Genomic DNA, 26,857 nt, shown 5'->3' on the forward strand with positions numbered 1-26,857 from the left:
TAATAGCTTGTAACAGAAAAAAATTCTCCCACTTTGGGGAAGACCTTGAATGATGTTCTCTAGTTACTGTTATCGTTTAGACAAATATGAACTGATCAGAGAGTGCCAGCATTGATTTGTAGAGGGTTAGTCATGTCTAACTAACCTAGTTGAATTTTTTACAAACATGTTAGATAAAGGAGAGTTCATGAATGTTATTTATATAGACTTCTAGAAAGCATTTGGTAAGATTCCACACAAGAGATGTTTGCAAAAATGAAAGCGCACGGCAGTGGAGGCAACCTATTGACATGGGTAGTGAATTGGTTAGGAGGTAGGAGGCGGAGAGAAGGGATAATGGGCATGTACTCCAATTGGCAGGATGTAACTGGTGTCTGCCAGCTCTGTAATAGGGCCTCAGCTTTTCTTGTATTTATCAATGACTTAGATGAGGAATAGAGAGCAGTACATCAAAGTTTGCTAACGACACTAAGTTAGGTGGTACAGTACGTAGCGCAGATGAAGCAGAAAGTTGAAAAAGGAGATTGACAGATTAAATGACTGGGTAAAACTGTGGCAGATGGGGAAAAAAAAGATGGAGCTCAATGTGGGGAAGTATGAGGTCATGCACTTTGGATCTAAGAAAGATAGATCAGAGTATTTCCTAAATCATAAGAAACTAGGAAACGTGGAGGAGCAGAGAGATTTAGGGGTTAATGTACAGAAATTACTAAAAGCTAATGGACAGGTACAAAATATCATTAAAAAGGCTAATGGAATGCTGGCCTTTATCTCGAGGGAGCTGGAATACAAAGGGGTGGATACTATCATACAGTTATATAAAGCTCTGGTCAGACCCCATCTGGAGTAACTGCGTTCAGTTCTGGACACTGCACCTCAGGAAGGATATATTGGCCTTGGAGGGAGTGCAATACAGATTCACCAGAACAATACTGGAGCTAAATGGGTTCAATTAGCAGGACAGGTTGCATAGACTAGGTTTTTATTTCCTTCACTATCAAAGATTAAGGGGTAATCTAATTAAAGTTTTTAAGATGATTAAAGGATTTAATAGGGTAGATAGAAATAGATAGAGAGAAACTATTTCCTCGGCTGGAGGAGTCCGGAACAAGGAGGCATAACTGCATAACCTAAAATATGAACCAGGCCATTCAGGGGTGATTTCAAGAAGCGCTTCACACAAAGGGTAGTGGAAATTTGGAACTCTTTCCCCCAAAAAGCTGTTGAAGCTAAGTCAATTGAAAATTTCAAAACTGAGATTGACAGACTTTTGTTAGGCAAGATTATGTTAACTGTATATTAATTATGTTTAATTGTATGCAGGTGGTGGCATTAACCAAGGATTCACTTATGCCCCTCTGAGTAGACTGAATTTGTGGTTGTTGGGTTAGGAGGTGCACGCTTGTAATGTGTAACTCTGTAAATAAATGCTTATACAATTATGTAAAGATTAGCTCCAGTTCTATCCTTCACCAATAAAAACAGAAAGTGCTGGAAATACCCAGCAGGTCTGGCAGCATCTGTGGAGAAAGGAACAGAGTTAACGTTTCAGGTCTAAGACCTGTCATCAGAACTGTCCTTCACCAACTGGCTTTCTGGAGTATAACAGGGTATTAAGAGATAGGGATTAAGGATATGGAACCAAGGCAGGTAAGTGGAATTGAGATACAGATCAGCTATGATCTAAATGAATGATGGAACAGACTCGAGGGGCTGAATGACGTACTCCTGTTCCTATGACACACTGACCAGTTACAATAGTTTTTCCTAACTTGCTTTGTCAAAACCCCTCATCATTTTGAACAGAATAGACAATGCTTTTAAATGCAACAACTCTTGGAAGCATAAAATCTTACTACAGGGTACAATTAAGTCTAGTAGCCTGCTTACAGTTGCAGATCTTATTCACTTAGCTGAATTCTCCTATCTGGAACTGCAGGATTACTGACCTTACCCGTTGTAGTAGTGTTCTGCATTTACTTTTCTATGCCAGTTACTATAAGCTTCTGTGAGTTTCCTCCCAGTAGCCTTCATTTAAAATTTAAATGCCCAATTTTCTGCAGTCTTTGTTTTTAACTCGGGGAGCAGCCTCATAACCCCTTACTGCACACCTCCAGAAAGCACTAACTTGTGCTGGAATATAGTTCTGCAAATACCTTTCTGATAGACACTTCTATCAAATGGCCATGTTTCAAGCACAAACTATAGTGGGTGGTTGGGGAGGCAAAGGGCACTGCAGCAAAGTCCCATCATGTCCTACCTAACATTCATGCACAGACACTTTCCAACGTTCACAGCAGCAGATTATTTTTTTTCTTCACTTGAGCCCAGGGTCTAATTGTAAACCACTACCAACACCATGGCAGACATTAATCAATTCAAGACAGAGTGGAGAGTGAATCCATGACTTTGCATGTCAGGATGACTGTGTTGTGTATTTACCAACTAAACCATCGTGGTAGCCCTCTAACACCATTTCCTATTACAGGAATAGGAGTAGTTCATTCCGCCCCTTGGGTTGGTTCTGCCAATTAATGAGGTCATGGTTGATCTGTATCCTAACTCTATCCATCCACCTTGGCTCCATATCCCTTGGATAACTATATCCATTCCATTCACTCCTATTAACTGAATAATATTGGCATTTACTCGGTCTCCAATAAAACAGATTTTCAGCAATATATCTGAGTATAAGGAATTGAGAAGAGGGTGGTTGGTAGAGAGTTATAAACAGTTAAATGCAAAAAAGGAGGTTTAGGATTATATTGTAAATAGCAGCGGCAGGTTTTATTTAAGTTCATACCTGTAAGCGGTTGAGCAGATGGTGGATTAGTTGACACAGTTTGCTTAAAAGGTGCTCCTGGTTCAACTGGACAAGTCGACAGGCTTGGACAAGTAAGGAACACACATGCTGCAAAGGAAAGAAGACCAGAGAAAGATGAGACCAATGAGATTTCTCAAAACACATCCTTCAGCTCATGGAGCGTTCAATTTATTCATTCTCAAGGTTGATGGGTCATTTATAATTTGCACCAAAACAGATTCAGAAACCTACTGAAATTGTGATAAGGCCTGACTAAACAATCTGTCCTGTACATTATTACTGCAATAAAGAGCTTCTTGCACCTTTAGATTACATTTTGTTGGCAGAATTTTGAGAGGATTCCCATTATTTGCCTTTCAGCAGCTTGCACCTATGTTCCCAGGTCATAATTTAAATTGCAGTTTCCTGATATTATTCTCTATCAGTACTATCTTAAATACTTCAAAGGTATCCTCTTAATCATTTTCTTTGACACATAGCTCTTATAGTGCAATGACATTTAGAATGTAAAATTTACTGGTTTCCATTTAGCCAGCAGCAGTGACAACCCACCTTCTGCTGACTCCTCAGATTTGCCACTGATACTCCTCAGTTATTCTAAATGCCTGAGCTCATTCAGTGTTCCAGTGTGTTTATGTTGGGATGCAGGTTTGCATCATCATGCAATTGCATGTTCCCTCTCCAAGCCAGGGCATTTTTTAAATGCAAAAAATATTTGCTTTCCACCATAGCAGAAGAGGGATATCTCAGTGAGTGTGTTCAATGGTCCAGTATAGTCCAGTTGGAGGAGGTTGATTTGAAGAATGGAGATCTGGTTTTCCATTTGTGTACAGAAAGTTTACTCTCCATTTTCTAAATTAGCATCCTCCAACGAGCCACTAGCAGAACAGAGGCACCAGACAGTATATGTTCATATACTTTGTACAGTATATGCTCTTATGGACCAGACAATATATGTGCACATATACACTGGGCAGTATATGTGTAGAAGACTGGATGTACATTTTCCAAATTGACCACCTCTGACCAGTCTGCCATGAGACACCGTCACCAGACAAGGAGGGATATTGAGTCACAAATGAAGGTCCAGCATCACTCTCTCAAAACCCAGTTAAATATAAATGTACCCTTAATAATAAATGAAGACCAGAAATAGATGTGAATTTTTTTTTGTATTTTTAATGAAACAGTTCTTATTCAGTGAGGTTGCCATGCTTAGTTAGTGTACTGGAATAAAAACGCTGTAGGGAAAAAATAAAAATCAGACCTAAACCAGTGCTTTTTAAGGTTGCACAATGCCTTTCTGGCATGATGCTTTCAATTCATCACCACAAAAGCACTGCTAGCATGCATGACTTTGAAATATTTTGGCATGAAAGACATGATAATTCAATTATCATTATTAGAATCTAACCACCCAGCCCCATAATGTAATAAAATCTCAGAGATGAAAGTACCCAAATTTCAGAGTATAAAGGAAGAAAATAATGAGAGCTTGTCAGGCTATAATCATGGGGGATTTCAATCTACATATAGACTGGAAGAATCAGATGGGCAAAGGTAGCCTAGATGAGGAGTTCATAGAATGTTTTTGTGATAGTTTCTTAGAACAACATATTCTGGAGCCAACCAGAGAGCAGGCTATACTAGACCTGGTATTGTGAAATGAGATAGGATTAATTGATGACCTCAGAGTGAAGGCGCCCCTAGGTAGCAGCAATCATAATATGATTGAATTTTACATTCAGTTTGAGGGAGAGAAGAATGAGTCCAAGACTAGTATTTTAAACTTAAACAAGTGCAATTATGAGAGCATGAAAGCAGAGCTAGCTAAAGTGAACTGTCAAATTAGGTTAAGGGTTAGGTCAACAGAGATGCAGTGGCAGACATTTAAGGGGATATTTCAGAATACACAGAATAAATACATTCCAATGAGAAAGAAAAATTTCAAGGGGGGGCAGTGGGGGGACCCACCATCCGTGGTCAACTAAAAAAGTTAAAGATAGTATCAAACTTAAAGAAAAAACATATAATTGTGCAAAGATGGGTGGCAGTTTAGAAGATTAAACAGAATATAAAAAACAGCAAAGAATGACTAAAAGATTAATAAGGAGGGAAAAATTAGAGTATGAGAGAAAGCTAGCTAGAAACATAAAACAGATAGTAAGAGTTTCTATTGTTGTGAGTGCTGCCATTTTTTTTCTTAAATTATGAGGATGTGTGTTTTAAAACTGAAAAGATTCCATAGATGCTGAAACTTTGTTTTTTTTTTAAAAAGAGGTCATCAGAGGTCTTTTGGACTGAGCTTGTAAACAACCGTTACTGGAAGAATCATGGAGTGCTAAAAGCAAGCCCTTACTGGAAGGCAACTGTCTTCAGATAATTACCCAGCAGGGGTTTTATTTTTGACTTGGGGAATGATGTTTACAAAGAAGTGACAGGTCAAGATTTATCAGGGTCAGAAGGCTTGAGTCCTGAGATGTTTTTGGTTTTGCTTTGGATAGCAGTTGGGATATGGACAATGGTTTGAAAAGGAGTTAAAGAATCAACCTGCCAAGGACAAGCTCCAGCTCAGCCTGTTCCAGCTCTTTGAAAAGGCTGCCACATTTTCCATCTCTTTAAGAAGCACTGAGAAGCAAGTGTAAGAAACTGCCTGAAACCCCTGTTGCTGCATTTTTTTCCCAGAAACCCTGCCCAAACTGATCTTCAATGTCACCGGACAAGAACTGTTCTAGGAAGATCCCAGTGACAGTCGTCTACACGTATTTGAGATGCTAAACCAAAACAAAGGACATCTGACATCTTTCCATATGTCTCTTTTTTCTTCAAGAATTAGCAAGTATTCGGCCAAAGTATTCTTTTCATTTTTTTTTTGTAATAGAACTTGAAAGAGTAAATTTCTTTTTTTGGTTAACTAGTGTATATGTGTGAGTGTGTGTCAGGGGCTAAGATAAAAAGGGAACTTTTATATTTCAATCTGTGTGTTAATGATTTGCATCATTACTGGTTAAGATTGTTTTATAATAAACAGATAATTTTGTTACTTGTTAAAGAAACCTGGTTGATGTATTTTTATTCTGGGATAAAAAATATAGTCTATGATTGACCATATCGGTAACTGGGAAAAATTTAAATATATGTTGTGATCTGTGGAAAAGCAGAACTAGAAAAACAGCACATTCCTCTGCCTCGGAAGTAACACTATAGATATTTTAAGAAGAGTTAACAAAGTGAGAGTTGGTCCTATAGAAAGCGAGTCTGGGGAATTAATAAGGAAAAAGAAGAAGATGGCAGAAGAATTGAACAGGTGTTTTGCATCGATCTTCACTATAGACGATACAAGTAACATCGCAGAAATAGTTGTAAATCAGGAAATAGAAGGGAGGGAGGAACTCAAGAAAATTACAATCACTAGGGAAGTGGTACTGAGCAAATTGTTGGAGCTGCGGGCTGGCAAGTCCCCGGATCCTGATAGACTTCATCTTAGTGTCCAAAAAGAAGTGGTTAGTGAGGTTTTAATTTTCCAAAATTCCCTAGATTTGGGGAAGGTTCCATTAGATTGGAAAATAGCGAATGGAACTCATTTATTCAAAAAGGGAGGGAGACAGAAAGCAGGAAACTACAGGCTAGTTAGCTTAACATCTGTCTTAGGGAAAATGTTAGAAGCTATTATTAAAGACGTTATAGCATGGCACTCCTGGGCTGGAAGCTCCCTAGGAAGCTCCCTTGCTGTTCAACTCTATCCATGGCCATCTGCTCCCATCCCTAACGTTTTCTCCCCCAATCTGCCCTCTTAAACTGTTTAAATTCCCCTGGCTCTTTAAATCAGTTCATTTTAGCCCTATCTAAAAGTTAACAGTTAGCTTAGTGTATGTTACCTGGGCCCACTGCCCTCCCCCAGCCACACCTGCTCTTTGTTTTCTCAATGAAATTGATCCGGATGAAACTGACGAGAACAGCTGCCGATACTTTAATCTCCGATCCTGCTGTCTTCACAGTCCAGAGTGTCTGCAGCCACGGCATGCGGTAAGTCCATTGAGGTGAAGAAGGAGCTGCGGGACCCGAGAGAAGTCCTGGGAAAAGGTGCCCCGAACACCCAAAACATCCACGAACGGCCCCCCCCGGCCGCAACTTCAAAGCGCCCGCGGGAGATGGCTCGGAGAGCATCTGCAGCGCACTGTCGGCAATGCTGCATGCCTTTATTTAAACCACTGCAAAAAAAAAACCCTTAGCAAATGTAATCACCTCTAAGTCTGCCAAATGATGCTTCACCTCCCGAAGGACGTGGATGAGCTTTCCGGACGTCGATGGTGGGCACTGAGGAAATGGCTTATTACCTGCACCAGATTCCACCCCCCCCCCCCTTTACCCCCCTTCCACCCCCCCCCCCACCCCCGTCCCCTTCCCTGCTCCACCCTCTCAGCTCACCCCCTCACAACCCCGTCCCAGCCCGCCCCCCCCTCGCACCATCTTCACCCCGCACCCCCTTCCCCTACCCCTCCCCCTTGCATCCCCTCCTCCCACCGGCACCATCCTACACCTGTGTAGGGGCCCCAACAACCCCACTGCCTTGTGGGCGTCTCGGGAGAGACCAAGGCTAAGGGAGTAAACCCGAACAGAAAATCCGGAGCGGAACCCCGTAGGCGGTCATGTGTCACCTTTGGCATGTTTCCGGCAGTTCCTGCAGCCATACTGGTGCCAAACGTCGTGTCCTGCACTCCTTTGGACCCCACCAGAAAGGCCGAGAGGGGGGTTTTGACGACTGGGCAACTCTCAACCTCCATAAATTTGCCCAGGCATGCGCCATGGAGAGGTCACTCCATAGTTGCCTCACAGCGACTGAAACAACACGGAAGGCAGCAGTTACGGGTTATAAGTCCAGATAAATTGGCGTAGAAACTGGGCGCCACGGGTTGCCTTTGTCGGTGGGAGAGGTCATTGCACCTCACTGGACAGCTACCGCCCGCCTCAAACCGGGCAGCCCCTGGTCAATAAGGTTCTGTCCCGCCACAGTCTGCCTGCTTCAATGGGTGCTTGGAGCTCAGGGTCATTGCCCGAAAGGTGGACTGATACACCGCACCAAACAACATGAAAAAAGGAAAGAAGGTACCAGCCCTTCGCTTTGCAAGCTGGAACGTCAGAACTATGTGTCCTGGCCTGTCGGAAGACCTTACACAAATCAACGATTCTCGGAAGACCGCCATCATTAACAACGAGCTCAGTAGACTCAATGTGGACATTGCAGCACTTCAGGAGACTCGCCTCCCCGCGAGTGGCTCTCTAGCAGAGCAAGACTACACCTTCTTCTGGCAGGGCAGGGATCCTGAAGAACCAAGACAGCATGGAGTGGGCTTCGCCATCAGAAACTCCTTGCTCAGCATGATAGAGCCTCCCTCAAATGGCTCGGAACGCATACTGTCCATCCGACTGCTCACCACCTCTAGTCCAGTACACCTACTCAGCATCTATGCTCCAACACTCTGTTCCGCACCTGAAGCTAAAGACCAATTCTATGAACAACTCCATATCATTAGCAGCATCCCCAACACCGAACACCTATTCCTGCTGGGGGACTTTAATGCCAGGGTTGGGGCCGACCATGACTCATGGCCCTCCTGCCTTGGGCGCTATGGCGTTGGAAGGATGAATGAGAACGGGCAGAGACTGCTTGAGTTGTGTACCTATCATAACCTCTGCATCACCAACTCGTTCTTTCACACTAAACCCTGTCACCAGGTTTCATGGAGGCACCCAAGATCACGTCGTTGGCACCAGCTAGACCTCATTGTCACAAGGCGAGCCGCCTTAAACAGTGTTCAAATCACACGCAGCTTCCACAGTGCGGACTGCGACACCGACCACTCCCTGGTGTGCAGCAAGGTTAGACTCAGACCAAAGAAGTTGCATCATTCCAAGCAGAAGGGCCACCCGCGCATCAACACGAGCAGAATTTCTCACCCACAGCTGTTACAAAAATTTCTAAATTCACTTGTAACAGCCCTTCAAAACACTCCCACAGGGGATGCTGAGACCAAGTGGGCCCACATCAGAGACGCCATCTATGAGTCAGCTTTGACCACCTACGGCAAAAGTGCGAAGAGAAATGCAGACTGGTTTCAATCTCATAATGAAGAGCTGGAACCTGTCATAGCCGCTAAGCGCATTGCACTTTTGAACTACAAGAAAGCCCCCAGCGATTTAACATCCGCAGCACTTAAAGCAGCCAGAAGTACTGCACAAAGAACAGCTAGGCGTTGCGCAAACGACTACTGGCAACACCTATGCAGTCATATTCAGCTGGCCTCAGACACCGGAAACATCAGAGGAATGTATGATGGCATGAAGAGAGCTCTTGGGCCAACCATCAAGAAGATCACCCCCCTCAAATCTAAATCGGGGGACATAATCACTGACCAACGCAAACAGATGGACCGCTGGGTTGAGCGCTACCTAGAACTGTACTCCAGGGAGAATGCTGTCACTGAGACTGCCCTCAATGCAGCCCAGCCTCTACCAGTCATGGATGAGCTGGACATACAGCCAACCAAATCGGAACTCAGTGATGCCATTGATTCCCTAGCCAGCGGAAAAGCCCCTGGGAAGGACAGCATTACCCCTGAAATAATCAAGAGTGCCAAGCCTGCTATACTCTCAGCACTACATGAACTGCTATGCCTGTGCTGGGACGAGGGAGCAGTACCCCAGGACATGCGCGATGCCAACATCATCACCCTCTATAAAAACAAAGGTGACCGCGGTGACTGCAACAACTACCGTGGAATCTCCCTGCTCAGCATAGTGGGGAAAGTCTTTGCTCGAGTCGCTCTGAACAGGCTCCAGAAGCTGGCCGAGCGCGTCTACCCTGAGGCACAGTGTGGCTTTCGTGCAGAGAGATCGACTATTGACATGCTGTTCTCCCTTCGTCAGATACAGGAGAAATGCCGTGAACAACAGATGCCCCTCTACATTGCTTTCATTGATCTCACCAAAGCCTTTGACCTCGTCAGCAGACGTGGTCTCTTCAGACTACTAGAAAAGATCGGATGTCCACCAAAGCTACTAAGTATCATCACCTCATTCCATGACAATATGAAAGGCACAATTCAACATGGTGGCTCCTCATCAGAGCCCTTTCCTATCCTGAGTGGTGTGAAACAGGGCTGTGTTCTCGCACCCACACTTTTTGGGATTTTCTTCTCCCTGCTGCTTTCACATGCGTTCAAATCCTCTGAAGAAGGAATTTTCCTCCACACAAGATCAGGGGGCAGGTTGTTCAACCTTGCCCGTCTAAGAGCGAAGTCCAAAGTACGGAAAGTCCTCATCAGAGAACTCCTCTTTGCTGACGATGCTGCTTTAACATCTCACACTGAAGAATGCCTGCAGAGTCTCATCGACAGGTTTGCGTCTGCCTGCAATGAATTTGGCCTAACCATCAGCCTCAAGAAAACGAACATCATGGGGCAGGATGTCAGAAATGCTCCATCCATCAATATTGGCTACCACGCTCTGGAAGTGGTTCAAGAGTTCACCTACCTAGGCTCAACTATCACCAGTAACCTGTCTCTAGATGCAGAAATCAACAAGCGCATGGGTAAGGCTTCCACTGCTATGTTCAGACTGGCCAAGAGAGTGTGGGAAAATGGCGCACTGACACGGAACACAAAAGTCCGAGTGTATCAGGCCTGTGTCCTCAGTACCTTGCTCTACGGCAGCGAGGCCTGGACAACGTATGCCAGCCAAGAGCGACGTCTCAATTCATTCCATCTTCGCTGCCTTCGGAGAATACTTGGCATCAGGTGGCAGGACTATATCTCCAACACAGAAGTCCTTGAAGCGGCCAACATCCCCAGCTTATACACACTACTGAGTCAGCGGCGCTTGAGATGGCTTGGCCATGTGAGCCGCATGGAAGATGGCAGGATCCCCAAAGACACATTGTACAGCGAGCTCGCCACTGGTATCAGACCCACCGGCCGTCCATGTCTCCGTTATAAAGACGTCTGCAAACGCGACATGAAATCGTGTGACATTGATCACAAGTCGTGGGAGTCAGTTGCCAGCATTCGCCAGAGCTGGCGGGCAGCCATAAAGACAGGGCTAAATTGTGGCGAGTCGAAGAGACTTAGTAGTTGGCAGGAAAAAAGACAGAGGCGCAAGGGGAGAGCCAACTGTGCAACAGCCCCAACAAACAAATTTCTCTGCAGCACCTGTGGAAGAGCCTGTCACTCCAGAATTGGCCTTTATAGCCACTCCAGGCGCTGCTTCACAAACCACTGACCACCTCCAGGCGCGTATCCATTGTCTCTCGAGATAAGGAGGCCCAAAAGAAAAAGAAAAAAAAGCATGGCACTTGGAAAAATTCAAGGTAATCAGGCAAAGTCTACATGGTTTTGTGAAAGGGAAATCATGTTTAACCAATTTACTGGAATTCTTTGAAGAAATAACATGTGCTGTGGATAAAGGGGAATCAGTGGATGTAGGGTATTTAGATTTCCATAAGGCATTTGATAAGGTACCACATCAAAGGTTATTGTGGAAAATAAAAGCTCATGATGTAGGGGGTAACATATTGGCATGGACAGAATATTGGTTAGCTAACAGGAAACAGAGAGTAGGCATAAATGGGTCATTTTCTGCTTGGCAAGATGTAACGAGGGGTGTGCCGCAGGGATCAGTGCTGGGGCCTCAACTTATTACAATTTATATAAATGACTTGGATGAAGGGACCAAAGGTATGGTTGCTAAATTTGCTGACGACACAGAGATAGGTAGGAAAGTAAGTTGTGAAGAGGACAAAAGGAGGCTACAAAGGAATATAGATAGGTTAAGTGAGTGGGCAAAGACATGGCAAATGGAGTATAATGTGGGAAAATGTGAAATTGTCCATTCTGGCAGGAAGATTAAAAAAGAAGCATATTATCTAAATGGTGAGAGATTGCAGAGCTCTGAGATGCAGAGGGATCTGGGTGTCCTAGTGCATGAATCGCAAAAGGCAAGTATGCAGGTACAGCAAGTAATTGTGAAAGCTAATAGAATGCTATCGTTTATTGCGAGGGGAATTGAATACAAAAGTAGGGAGGTTATGCGTCAGCTATACAGGGCACTGGTGAGCCAACATCTGGAGTACTGTGTACAGTATTGGTCTCCTTATTTAAAGGATATAAATGCATTGGAAGTTCAGAGAAGGTTTACTAGACTAATACCTGGAATGGGTGGATTGTCTTATGAGGAAAGGTTGGACAGGCTAGGCACTTATCCGCTGGAGTTCAGGAGAGTAAGAGGTGACTTGATTGAAACATATAAGATCCTGAGAGGTCTTGACAGGGTGGATGTGGAAAGGTTGTTTCCCCATGTGGGAGAATCTAGAACTAGGGGTCTCTTCTAATTCTTCTTTGGCCTCCTTGTCTCGAGAGACAATGGGTCAGCGCCTAGAGGTGGTCAGTCGTTTGTAGAGCAGTGCCTGGAGTGGCTATAAAGGCCAATTCTAGAGTGACAGACTCTTCCACAGACGCTGCAGATAAAATTAGTTGTCGGGGCTGTTACACAGTTGACTCTCTCCTTGCATTTCTGTCTTTTTTCCTGCCAACTGCTAAGTCTCTTCGACTCGCCACTCTTTAGCCCCGCCTTTATGGCTGTTAGCCAGCTCTGGCGATCACTGGCAACTGACTCCCACGACATGTGATCAATGTCACAGGATTTCATGTCGCGTTTGCAGACGTCTTTAAAGCGGAGACATGGACAGCCGGTGGGTCTGAGACCAGTGACGAGCTCGCTATACAATGCGTCCTTGGGGATCCTGCCATCTTCCATGCAGCTCACATGGCCAAGCCATCTCAAGCGCTGCTGGCTCAGTAGGATGTATATGCTGGGTATGTTGGCCGCCTCGAGGACTCCTGCATTGGAGATACGGTCCTGCCACCTGATGCCAAGGATTCTTCAGAGGCAGTGACAATGGAATGAGTTGAGACGTCGCTCTTGGCTGACATACGTTGTCCCAGGCCTAGCTGCCGTAGAACAAGGTACTGAGGACACAGGCTTGAAACACTCGGACCTTTGTGTTCCATGTCAGTGCACCATTTTCCCACACCCTCTTGGCCAGTCTGGACATAGCAGCGGACGCCTTTTGCATGCGCTTGTTGATTTCTGCATAGACAGGTTACTGGTGATAGTTGAGCCTAGGTGGGTGAACTTTTGAACCACTTCCAGAGCGTGGGCGCCGATATTGATGGATGGGGCATTTCTGATGCCCTGTCCCATGATGTTTGTTTTCTTGAGACTGATGGTTAGGCCAAATTCGTTGCAGGCAGCCACAATCCTGTCGATGAGTCTCTGCAGACTCTATTCTGTGTGGGATGTTAATGCAGCATCATCAGCAAAGAGGAGTTCCCTGATGAGGACTTTCCATACTTTGGTCTTCGCTCTAAGACGGGCAAGGTTGCACAACCTGCCATCTGATCTTGCGTGGAGGAAAATTCCTTCTTCTGAAGACTTGAACACATTTGAGAGCAGCAGGGAGAAGATGATCCCAAACAGTGTAGGTGCGAGAACACAGCCCTGTTTCACGCCACTCAGTGCAGGAAAGGGGTCTGATGAGGCACCGCTATGCTGAATTGTGCCTTTCATATTGTCATGGAATGAGGTGATGATACTTAGTAGCTTTAGTGGACATCCGATCTTTGCTAGTAGTCTGAAGAAACCACACCTGCTGATGAGGTCAAAGGCTTTGGTGAGATTTATGAAAGCAACGTAGAGGGGCATCTGTTGTTCGCGGCATTTCTCCTGTAGCTGGCAAAGGGAGAACAGCATGTCAATGGTGGATCTCTCTGCTCGAAAGCCGCACTGTGCCTCAGGGTAGATATGCTCAGCCAGCTTCTGGAGTCTGTTTAAAACAATTCGAGCGAAGACTTTCTCCACTATGCTGAGCAGGGAAATTCCACGGTAGTTGTTGCAGTCACCGCTGTCACCCTTGTTCTTATAGAGGGTGATGATATTGGCATCGCGCATGTCCTGTGGTACTGCTCCTGCATCCCAGCACAGGCAAAGCAGTTCATGGAGTGCTGAGAGTATAGCAGGTTTGGCACTCTTGATTATTTCAGGGGTAATGCCGTCCTGTCCAGGTGCTTTTCCACTGGCTAGAGAATCAATGGCATCACTGAGTTCCGATTTTGTTGGCTGTTCATCCAGCTCATCCATGACTGGCAGAGACTGGGTTGCACTGAGGACGGTATCAGTGACAACATTTTCCCTGGAGTACAGTTCTAGGTAGTGCTCCACCCAGCGGTCCATTTGCTTGCGTTGGTCAGTGATCGTTTCCCCTGATTTAGACTTGAGGGGGGCGATCTTCTTTATGGTTGGCCCAAAAGCTCTCTTAATGCCATCATACATTCCTCTATTGTTTCAGTGTCGGAGACTAGGGGTCACTGTTTAAAAATAAGGGGTCGCCCATTTAAGACAGAGATGAGGAGCATTTGTTCTCTCAGAGGGTGGTGAGTCTTTGGAACTCTCTTCCTCAAAAGGCAGTGGAAGCAGAGTCTTTCAATATTTTTAAGGCAGAGGTAGATAGATTCTTGATAAGCAAAGGGGATGAAAGGTTATCGGGGGTAGGCGGAAATGTGGAATCGAGGTTGCAATCAGATCAGCCCTGAACTTGTTGAATGGCAGAGCAGGCTCGAGGGGCCGAGTGGCCTACTCCTGCTCCTAATTCGTATGTTCAATTTGGGCATTAGGATGACCCATCGTGCAGGTTTTTGAAAAGGTGAAAGCTACAACAAAGCATGACTGGATGCAAGCCTGCCCCCTACAGTGCAAATGCACACACTCTGACTGGAACACTGGATTGAACCCCAAATCTCCAATACGTCCACCATTGGATGTCTTGGGAGATCCCAGTCTGCTGGGTGGAACTGATGACACCAAGACTGCAGGTCAGGCATAGATAATGACAGGATGAGACCTGTTAAAAGTTGCAGTGATGGGAGACGATCATAAACACTCACAGCTAAACAATGTTCAACAATAACAAATGTTTGCATTTATATTGTGCCTTTAATGTAGAAAAATGTCCCAAGGTTCTTTGAAAAAGCATAATCAAATAATGAATGCTAAGCTAAAGAGCAAGATATTAGGATACACAGGTTTAATCTTTGCATGCTGGCAGTGAATTGAAGCAGCAATGCAGCACAATCAAGTGATTACGTTCAGGTTTGGGTCTGAGAATCTACAGCCAGTAGCTCTTGATGTCAACAACATGGTTATGGGGAGGGTGCTGAGTACAGACCACTGGATACATAGTGGTTTTGGCTAGAGCCTACAAGTGGGTCTCCTGCCTGCCCTCTCCATGGGGTAGGCGTGTGGTATGAGGAGAGCTCTGAATGCAAAGAAAAGAGGGAAAATAAAAAAATGTACACATGTCAACAACAAAAAAAGATAGTGTGAAAATTAAACACCCCCTCCATTCCAGTAATCATCAAAAGATAGAAACAAATAAAAGAAATGCCCAAGATACTTGGCTATGATAGTGTTTATCTCAGTTATATAAAGCATGTTAGGAGGTCACTGATGGTCAAATCATACAATTGTGTATTGATTGCAGTCCAAATACAATCTTAAAAGGATGAAAAAAGACAAGCAAGAACAAACTAAAATTATTTTTCATTTTAATTTCTCATTTATAATGAAACCTACAATCAAATCACACTGACTGGATGGTAAAAATCTCAATATTGATGTGTATCAGAGCAAATAATAAGAAGCCTTGAATCATATGCTGATCTGGAGGCCTCCCTCTGTGCAATTACCCAGCTTGCCACCATCTGTTTATCAGAACTCTGGCTTAAAGATACCACCTTGAGCTAAACCAAAAGCACAGCAGAAGATAAAGGGATTGGACAGAAAGGCAAGGCAAGCAAGCAAGCAGGGTGTAGAGGAATAACACAGGGGGACAAAAGGGAAGGGATGGAGGTTGGAATTTTGACCAGTTCTAATGTTTATTTTGCTAATATTGAACATTATCTGAAATCCCTAAAAAAACTAAATTGTCCACATCACAAGATACAGAAGTAAGGGTAAAAATGGATTCATTTGTTAATAAAGTTTTGGTGTCTACATTCACTTTATTACTTTACTAACAGCCCATTCAAAAAACAGACTATCAGTCCAAAAACAGCCAAGTGGTAAAACCACTTTGGTTGCACGATTAATATGAAGGTAGCCTGTTATTCCAAAGCAACCATTGTATTTTGTACTCACTCTTCTTAAGTATCCCTGATTGTTAAAAGATGAGGTGCAATCTGTGAAGTCTACCTCACCAGACAGGATGGCTGATGCAAAAAGCTGAAATGTTATACCGTGTGGTGAGTGCTCTTGCCAGGCAGAGAATGTTATATCCATCCCAACAATGGCAACATGTATTTTGTTATAAAACAACACATCCTTCCTGATGAGCATAAAACTAAACCAGAAACTGTTACAGGGGACTTCCCTAGACATGTAGTCTAATTTAAATGTTTCTTGAAATATATATGCAGAACTGAATCACTGAGATCAACAAAACTCAGGCTGAACCATTATTGCTCCTGAGAATCCAAATCACAGAATAATGGCCCATTTTCTAACAGTCCTCCATAAAGCAGCCCAACTCTCTCAATGGCTCAGTGGTAAATTTACTGTCCAGGGTAGAGCTGAGCTGAACAGAACGGGAAGGACATAGGATTGAGCCCTGGTCTGTGTCTAACTAATTTATCTGAGCTGGAGAGACACTAAGAGGAGTCCCCGTTGTTCTAGACTAGAGAGGGTGAAAAGAACAGCACGCAAAATTCCTGCTCTGAGAGCCACTCAATGTGTATATGCTGACTCATGATCAAACAGCCAGTCAACGCTCAATTCATAGGTGTTAAATTCCAGAAAGCTCGTTGTGCATAATGCTGGAGCCTATCTTTAATCAGTTTCACATTTATTGTACAAAGTATAAGGGTTACAAACATGTAACTCCTCACTCAAACCTTCCACCAGACTCAGTAAGAGTCTCCTTACAAGTGCTCAAGTAAGACCCCAATTAACACCCTCCACATGCATATAATTAAACAATTGATACACAATTAACAATAGGTTCACATATAAAGAATGGAAGTCACCTATGGAATGCATAAGGGCATGAGTCAACACCTTCGGGAAAGCAAAGGGGAAGGGAGAAAATTGAAGAAGAAAAATAAATAACCCCACATTTGGAAATCAGTCCTCAATTGGCCGTAATTAGCTGAGACTCACACACAGAAGTCACTAGAAAAAAAAGTTAACTTTTTTTGCAAAAACCTTTTTTAAATACATTTGCAAAGCTGCAAATTTACTGAACTAATATTATGCAAATACCAGATGTCATTCTCTGAGGAATGGGATCCTGTTTTTGCACCTGTAAGCTGAATTAATCGTATAAAGCAGCAAGTATGGGACAATATGATAAACTACACAAGACCCGGAACTGCACTGACTCAGTGAAATTTAAATAAGGCTTCCTGTCATGCTAGGTAATCTATGAGGACAGTAAGAATTAGTACAGAGTTCTTACAACAATAGCTACAGGATAATGACATTCTACCTAATGCTAAGCTACCTTTAAAGCTGGTTTATTGCCATACAGAAAGTATTGGCTACTTGGGCAATGTCTACGTCCATTCATAAAAGCCATCAGGGATTAGACATGGCAGTAAATCTGGGTAGTTAAAAATATCAGTTGAACCAATTATTCTGGGATATAGGCAATTAATCATTCAGCCAATCCCAAATAGTTATATTATCACGCTTTATTGATGTTAAAGCTCACAAATGGATCAGGATGGAATTCAGATGATCCATCACGTTGAGAAAAAAGCTGTCAGCCAAGGTGTTTGGATATGGAGTTACAATGTACAGGGGCAGTTAGAGTGTCCTCCAAATTGATGCATACATTTGCAATGAGCCTTCTGTGTTTTGGATTCTCATAATTGTGCAGTTCAGGCCATACAAATTCTGAATAGATGGACAGACAAAGGGAAATGTCTTCAGTTGAAACTGGGAAAGCCAAAACATGTTTAGCATGAAAATGTATATCTGAACAGAACAAAAGAAGACAGTTAAGAGCAATTACAGTAAAACTGCCTACTCACTATGGTATTGGAGTAGAAACCCAGAAGTCAGGAGTTCAGATCCTACCATAACATGTTGTGAAATTAAATGTAATAAATTTGAAAGTTCGTGGATATTCTCCCCCCTCCCCGCCCATCTCAAAATATGACCATGATAGTTGTTATTCAAAACTTGACTGGTTCACTAATGTCATTCAGGGAAAGGAATCTGCCACCCCTATCTAATCTCACTTGCACTTGACTCCAGTCCCACATTACATGATTGACTATTAATGTTCTCAGGGCAATTTGAGGAAGGGCAAGTGTCACCGTCATCCCAAGAACAATTTTTTTAATATTAAAATCAAGAGGCTTTTACAACATAAGCTTGGCTTCTCTTAAAACACTACTTAATTTAGGAATATGAAAGGGGTAGAAGAGAACATTACATTCCATCTTACTGATAAGCAAACTTTGAAAAAAAATACATTTTCTATCTCCCTCAATATCTTCCCAATATCCATTCAGTTCTGTCTTGCAACTATCTGTTTTGACCCCTTTTCCAAACACCCTGTTTGATGAATTCACTACTCTCAATGTAAAGTAGTTCTTTAGAGCTTGAATCCATGGCCCTCATAATTCTCTCCCAATAGTTTCAAACTGCAGTATGGACCACGGCCATTCAGTTCGGGTGCTCTTTCCACCTTCACCAGCCTTTCCAATCTATACATGAAGTGAAGATCCTGCTATTGTGGAAGTAATAGACAACACTAGAGACACCAAACTTTTACATCGAAAAAAGGAAAATATTACATGCAAATTCAATACTGACAGTTTTTAAAACAAATCACTGGCTGTAATTATTTTTACTATACTCTGAGGAAGCAACTAGAAATGCCTTGATGGTAAATACAATTAATTAACATTTCTGCACACAATATTATAACTCTATGCAATACTACACCAATCTATCCAAAATAAATGAAAGTTCAAAGTCATGATATCCTCACACAATATCTACGTTTGCTTGGTTACATATTTCTATTTACAGGTTTAACAAGGGCACAAAATGTACTCCGGGTGGGGGACTTCAATGTCCATCACCAAGAGCGGCTCATTAGCACCACTACTGACCAAGCTGACTGAGTCCTGAATGGCCAAGCCTGGGCCTGCGGCAGGTGGTCAGCGAACCAACATGAGAGAAAAACCTGTTTGACCTTGTCTCTACCAATCTACCTGTTGCAGATGCATCTGTCCATGACCATATAGGTAGGAGTTACCATTGCATAGTCATTGTGGAGATGAAGTCTTGTCTTCACACTGACGACATCCTCCATCGTATTGTGTGAAACGACCATTGTGCTAAATGGGATAGAATGGATCTAGCAGCTCAAAGTTGGGCATTGATGAGGTTGTGTAGGCCATCAGCAGCAGCATAATTGTATTCCACCACAACTTGTAACCTCATGGCCCGACATATCCCTCACTCTACCATTACTGTCAAATCAGGGGAGTGCGGGACAGCATGCCAGGAGCAGCACCAGGCATACCTAAAATGAGATGTCAACTTGATGAAGCTACAACACATGACTACATGCATGCTAAATAGTGGAAGCAGCATGCTATAGACAGAGCGAAGCGATCCCACAACCAACAGATCGGATCAAAGCTCTGTAGTTCTGCCACATCCAATCATGAATGATGCTGGACAATTAAACAACTAACAAGAAGAGGAGTCTCCATGAACATCGCCATCCTGAATGATGACTGCAAGTGCCAAGTGGATGATCTATCTCAGCCTCCTCCTGAGGTCCCCAGCATCACAGCCAATTTGATATCCTCCACACGATATCAAGAAATGGCTGAGCGCACTGGATACAGCAAAGGCTATGGGCCCTGGCAACATCCCAGCTGTAGTGCTAAAGAATGGTGCTCCAGAACTAGCTGCATCCCTAGCTGAGCATCTACCCAACAAATGGAAAATTTCCCAGTATATCTTGTCCACAAAAAGCACCAGAAATCCAATCTGTTCAATTACGACCCCAAAAAGCCTACTCTCAACCATCAGCAAAATGATGGAAGAGGATGTCAACAGTGCTATCAAGTGATATTTACCAATAATCTGCTCACTGATGCTCAGTTTGGGTTCCACCAGAGCCACTTGGCTCCAGACTTCGTTACAACCTTGATCCAATCATAGATAAAAGAGCTGAATTCCATAGGTGAGGTGACAGTGACTGCCTTTGACATCAAGTCTGCATTTGACCATGTGTGGCATCAAGGGGCCCTAATAAAATTCAGTCAATTGGAATTGGGGAAAATTTTCTACTGGCTGGAGTCACTGGCGGTTCCTAAGCCCATCAATGACATTCCCTCCAACATAAGGTCAGAAGTAGAGATGTTCCTTGAAATTGTATAGTGTTCAGTTTCATTCACAACTCCTCAGATACTGAAGCAGTGCATGCCCATGTGCAGCAAGATCTGGACAACATTCAGGCTTGGGCTGATTAGTGGCAAGTAACATTTTTGCCACGCAAGTGACTGGCAATGACTATCTCCAACAAGAGAGGGTCTAACCATCTCTCCTTGACATTTAACGGCTTTATCATTGCCCATCTATAACATCTTGGGAGGGTCACCATTGAATAGAAACTGAACTGGACCAACCACATAAACACTGTGGCTACAAAAGCAGGTCACAGACTGAGAATTCTGCAGCAAGTAACTCACCTCCTGACTCCCCAAAGCCTTTCCACCATCTAAAAGTCAGGAGTCTGATGGAATACTCTCCAATTGCCTGGATGAGTGCAACTCCAACAACACTCAAGAAGCTCGACACCATGCAGGACAAAGCAGCCCGCTTGATTGGCACCCCATCCACCACCTTCAGCATTCACTCCCTCCACACAGGGGCACCGTGGCTGCAGTGCACTGCAGCAACTTGTCAAGGCTCCACTGACAGCACCTCCTGAACCCGTGACCTATACTGCCTTGAAGAACAAGGGCAGCAGTTGTATGGAACATCATCACCTGCAAGTTCCCCTCGAATAGACACACCATCCTGATTTGGAATATATCACCGTTCCTTCATTATCTCTGGAAAAAATCCTGGAACTCCCTCCCTAATAGTACAGTGGGAGTACCTTCACCATATGGACTGCAGTGGTTCAAGAAGGTGGCTCACCACCATCTTCTCAAGGGCATTTAGGGATGAACACCCCATGAACGAATGAAAAAGAAAGCTGGATGCCAAACTCTGGTAGAATCTGTCCATTTAAGGGATGTTTCACTGGGGGATATTCTGGGCTGGAAACACGTCCATCGCAAGAAGAAATGGGTGATAGTCCCATAGTCAGGTTGGAGAAAGATTTGAGAAGGATATTATGAGGCAGGTTGTTAGTTTTTTACCAGTGTGGTGTGCCAACTGACTGGAATGCCAACCAGCCCTGTTAATTGTGCCAATTCCAATATTATGCAATCAGAATATGTCAGTGTGTTTCTGGGTGTTCCTGCATTGTGTGCTGGCATGAACACTGCCAGTGGCCAGATTATGCAAAACATACACTCCTCTGCAAGACCCTGTGATGCGGGGGCGGGGCAACATTTGGAAGTAGTTCATTACTGCAGACCCTTATGCATGCTCAGAAGGGCCTGTGATGGATCCAGTGGGAGGCAGTGAATCTCCCTGTTCCTCAGCAGCACTCTTTGGCTAACACCTCCCAATGATAAGTGTCAGAGACCATTTTGCCCCTACAGTGTCCTGTCACTCTTTTTTCTTCGAGATGATTGTGGGCTCTAAATTGCAACACAGCTGGATCACGACAGCTCATCTGAAGGGAGAAGAACAACATATAATTTATGTCTTAAGATCGTGCATGGAGGAAAATTGCTGCAGATGCCAATCAGAGAAAAATACATGCAGGTCAAATGAAGTTGTGTGGAATATTCACCAGGGACTCCATGCATCTGCATTAGGTATTTGCAGTATTTGGAAACATTGGTATAGTGGTTATGTTCTGGACTGGTTAGTAATCATGAGGATGGGACTAATATTCTAGAGTGCAGGTGTTCAAGAATTCGAATTCAGTTTGAAAAATCTCAAAATGAAGATTTGGTGGCAGTAAAAGTGACCATAAAACTGTGGGATTGTCGGAAAAACCCAACGGGTTCATTCATGTCCGGTAGGGAGAGAAACCTGTCATCCTTACCTGGTCTAGCAAATATGTGACTTAATCAGTGTAACTGATTCTTAACTGCCCCTTGCAGTGACCTTGAAAGGCACCCAGTTGTCTCAAGCTTTCTGAGGGCAATCAGAGATGGGCAATAAATCCAGTCTTGCCGATGAAGTCCACACATTATTTTTAAAGAAAACAGAATGGTATTAGGAAATTGATTTGGGTAGACATGCACAGTATTTTCCAATAATTTTTGCTGCACAGGGAGATTATACAGAAAACAAGCTGCATTTTATACTTACCAAGCAGCAGGAAGTCCAGTGATGAAGTCCCTCTTTTCTTCATGGAATATTCTGAACAGCTCAGCTGTCAGCGCCTCAGGCATACTGTGCATGTCTACCCAAATCAGTTTCCTAATACCATTCTGTTTTCTTTTTTAAAAAGTTTTTGTTTAAATAAAAGGTGCCTTAGAGCCTTTGGGCCTTTGAGAATTTAATTTAATTTTCTCCCTTGTCACCATTTTGAGGTTCCTCATGCATCTACTGCATGCCTGTGGCATTCAACGAATTGTAGATTTTCTTTTTAAAAAGTGATGCTGATTAGATTTTGTGTATTTTCATAATTCGTCATGATGATTCTCAATGATTATCTTGGTCACATTTTGGTTTTAGGGTGGGTGGAAAGCAGTCACTTTTAAAAAGACAATTATCCAGCAAACACAGGTGAGAGGGGCTTTAATGCAAAGCACCTCTACTACGACAAGACTTGGCAGGGTTGGGGGTAGGATAGGAAAGCATCAAAATGAAACACTGGAAAAAATGAGAGAGACAAACAGAAGTACACAATCGTGTGAAGCAAGTGCGGCAAGCACTGCAGCTATTAGAAGATACAACAATCCAGTCAGACAAAGATCAGTCGTTCTTTCTCAGTCATATTTTGTTGCAAGTTCTCCTGCAGCCTGACGCACATAATACACACACCCATTTCACACATCTTACCAAAGGCACAGTACAATTATTGCATAAATATAGCCTTGAAGTGTTAGAAACTACTGGATAGTTCCTGCAATATTTTTCCATTATACTAGATTGATGAAACTCCACTATGAAAAAGCAATGAAAACATTAAAATATTTATAATCAGAATCTTCTTTGAAAGTTGAAAATAGAAACATATTTAAATGGGCACCATCGTTTTTACACTTAAGAATGTAAAGTGTAGAAAAGGACAAATCTATTAGGCCTGTCAAAACTGTTCCCTCCAAACTGCACTGTCATAGCCTCCTATTAAAATTTTCTGAGGTCAATGATTAAACACAAATAAAAATTCCAAGATTTGCTCCAGATAATATCGCTATCCTAAAGTACATGCCTCTCAGTGCTCCATAAATTATTAACTCACCCATATCCCTATAATCTTCAGTTCCATTTCTATCCAAATAAGTGTACGCTTCTTTTTGAAAGACTTCATTAATTTAGTACTAATTTTGAAGGAGGTCAATGAGGGAAGAGAATAAGGTAGCTGCATATCATGTATGTCACCATGACTCCTCTCGCCCACTATTTTCTCCCCATCTCCCCTGACAGAAAATAGAATGAACTATCTTGCATTTATATTGTGCTTTTCATAATCTCCAGATGTCCTATAAAGCACTTCACATCCAATGAATCACAGTACTGTGAGACATTATACTATGTTTATTTATTTATTTAGAGATACAGCACTGAAACCGGCCCTTCAGCCCACCGAGTCTGTGCCGACCAACAACCACCCATTTATACTAACCCTACAGTAATCCCATATTCCCTACCACCTACCTACACTAGGGGCAATTTACAATAGCCAATTTACCTGTCAACCTGCAAGTCTTTGGCTGTGGGAGGAAACCGGAGCACCCGGCGAAAACCCACGCGGTCACAGGGAGAACTTGCAAACTCCGCACAGGCAGTACCCAGAATCGAACCCAGGTCCCTGGAGCTGTGAGGCTGCGGTGCTAACCACTGCACCACTGTGCCGTTAAAAGCACTATATAATTGTTATTGAATTTACTCAGTGTTGTTATGTAGGCAAATACAGCAACCTATATCCATGCAGGACGAGAAAAGATCATTTTGATCCAACTGACCAGCTCCAGAATTCAACAGGATGCATAATTCATTACCTATATCAATTAAAGGTGCGGAGGGACAATTCTTTGGGTGCTGGCTCCCCTCCAATAACTTGCCTAAGTTGTTATTCTTCATTCCATTTACCCACTGAGTCATCAGCAAGTTGACATTTTTGACACATGCACAGAAGCTTTGCTGTAGCACCATGTGTTTTCCAAACGAACAAATTGGAAAATATGCTGTATGGGGCAGTACTGAACCACATAACATCAGAAATCCAAGGGTCAATCTCCAGGTTATACAGCATTCGGGTTGATAGGACAGACTCTATAACTGGTCTAGGGAAGAGGGGAAGAAAATATTTACCAGGGATCCCACTCCAAATCACCTGTGCGTGTGTGCAGACAGCGGATGATGACAAGTTGATGCTCTTAACATTCAAATATTCTGACAACACTCACTGTCTAAAGCGCTGTATACAAAGCCCCTTTCACGACCTCAGTATGTCCCAAAGGGCTTTACAACCAATGAAGTACTTTTGAACTGTAGTCACCGTTGACAAGCATGTCAAATTCAACTAGGTAATGGAAGATGAGCTGCACAAGAAAGCCCAACTTCAAGAGGATGAGAAACTTGTGTTTGGGTTGAGGAGGGCTACAAGACTGTGCCCCTTTAAATATACCAGGCAAGAGACAGGTATCTTTTGCTTCGGCGATGCTTGTTGCTGTGCACAACACAAGTAAATTTGAAACAATCGTTTCTCTGATTATACGAGTTGCAGCAGGGAAATGAACGACAGCAATGGTAGTTTGATTATATTTAGTAACTGTGCCCACCCCCCCCCCCCCCCCCACATGCCTGATCCCTACCTCGCGGCTTATGTTGGAACCGTTGAGATAATTTTCAGAGATGAGCTGATCGAACACCAGGTTGATCTCGGTTTTGAAGTTCTCGCTGTCCGATGCCCTGATGGTGAAGAGTTTGGTGTAGAAGCGCTGGAAGTCGCAGTCTGGATGAGGATGAGCGGCTGCTCCCTCCCTGAGCCCTTCCTCAGCAGCCATGGCTCTTCCCACTGACTCACTTCCTTCAACCTGGGCTTCTCTCTATGGTAACACTCCACACAACCAAGAACTTCCTCCGGGTTAAAGGGCACACTTACACCAACAACTGGTTTGCAAAGTTTCATCCCTCTCTGTGTGTTCTTTTTGTCTGGATCAAGAGGCATTCAATTCTTTCTTTGTTGACTTTTTGAAAATAAATGTTCCTTGGCAGAGTAAGTTGCCAACTGAGATATTAATAGGGGACAGATAAGAGGTAAATGAGCAGAGATTTGAAAACGTTGGGACTATTTTCACTGTAACAAAGATATTTAATGAAAGTTTTTTTTAAAAACAAGATTATGAAGGCATTTGAGTGTGAATAGGGAAAAACTATTTTCTCTGGTTGGGATCCGGTGTCAAGGGTTATTAATTTATAATCATCTCAATAGAACCTGAAGGCCTTTTTTTTAACCCCATTCAAGTTTTAGTTCCCACAAATATGTATTGTCTTTTATAATTCTAATTGTTTTTTGGTTACAACACGTTTACATAGTTACATTCATAGTATACACCGTATGTACGTGATACATGGTAGTAACGATAGCTTTATTGGGTAGTTGGGGTTGTGGTTGATTTTGGAGATACCAGGTGGATTTAGTGGTGTTACTGTGTATTTTGCTCCTTCACTGTTACACTGTACCAGGCCTGGTAGATTTGTGTGATGCTGCTAGGCCTCTGATTGTTACCCTGTTACAGAAGAGATGGGTGTGTCCAGGTACTTGGCAAGTGGGGCAGCTTTTGATGTGTCTATAAGCGGTTGATAGACTAGAAACAAGGACCAGATTTTGAATAATTAGTCCTGTTCAGCATTGGAAAGTACATGATTTTTGCAGATTTGGCTATTTTCCATACTGTATTAATCCAAATTGCAAATTCATATTGTCTTCTAAGGGGTTTCCTTATTTTTCAGTTTTCAGTTCTGGCAAAGAAGTGTACCCAAAATGTTAAACTGGCTTTTATCTTTACAGATGCTGACGGACCAGCTGTGTATTTCCAGAATTCTCTGTTGTTTCAAATCTCCATTTTTTTTCTTTCTTTTTCTCAGTGTGTTTGTCTTTAATGACACTAGTATATGAGGTTTCATCATCTGAACTTGGATATATCCTGTCATTCCTATATTATTGTTGGGTCAACATGCTGGAATTATCAACCTAACGCCATTATGGGAACACCATCAGTACAAGGACACCATCAACTCAAAACTGAGCAGCCATGAGGCGCTGTGGGCCATCCGCAGCAGCAGAATTGTATATCACCACAATCCGTAACCTCATGGCCTGGCACATTCCTCAGTCTGCCATTACCATCAAGCCAGTAGACCAACCCTAGTTCAATGAGGAGTCGAGGAGAGCATCCCAGGAACAGCATTAGGTGTACCGAAAAAGAAGGTACCAAGCTGGTGACGCTTCAACACAGGACTAAAAATATGCTGCACACTGGAAGCAGCATGCTAAAGACAGAGCTAAGCAATCTGACAACCAATGGATCAGATCAAATCTCTGGAGTCCTGCCACATCCAGTTGTGAATGGTGGTGGACAATTAAACAACTCA

At 43.3% G+C, this 26,857-nt stretch overlaps 1 protein-coding gene across 1 annotated transcript in view; it reads right to left on the reverse strand.

Moving 5' to 3' along the window:
- The window catches only part of heatr6 (HEAT repeat containing 6), a 70,290-nt gene extending 45,006 nt beyond the window's left edge, over positions 1–25,284 (reverse strand). Inside the window, exons 1-2 of the mRNA XM_068010494.1 lie at positions 25,075–25,284; positions 2,804–2,911 (exon numbers count right to left, since the gene is read on the reverse strand). Coding sequence (XP_067866595.1) covers positions 2,804–2,911; positions 25,075–25,266 — 300 coding nt within the window. The 5' untranslated portion in view covers positions 25,267–25,284. The remainder of the gene's footprint in view (positions 1–2,803; positions 2,912–25,074) is intronic.
- Between the last annotated feature and the right edge of the window lie 1,573 nt (positions 25,285–26,857).

Source organism: Heterodontus francisci, chromosome 30 (assembly GCF_036365525.1).
Source record: "Heterodontus francisci isolate sHetFra1 chromosome 30, sHetFra1.hap1, whole genome shotgun sequence".
Classification (NCBI taxonomy): Eukaryota; Metazoa; Chordata; class Chondrichthyes; order Heterodontiformes; family Heterodontidae; genus Heterodontus; species Heterodontus francisci.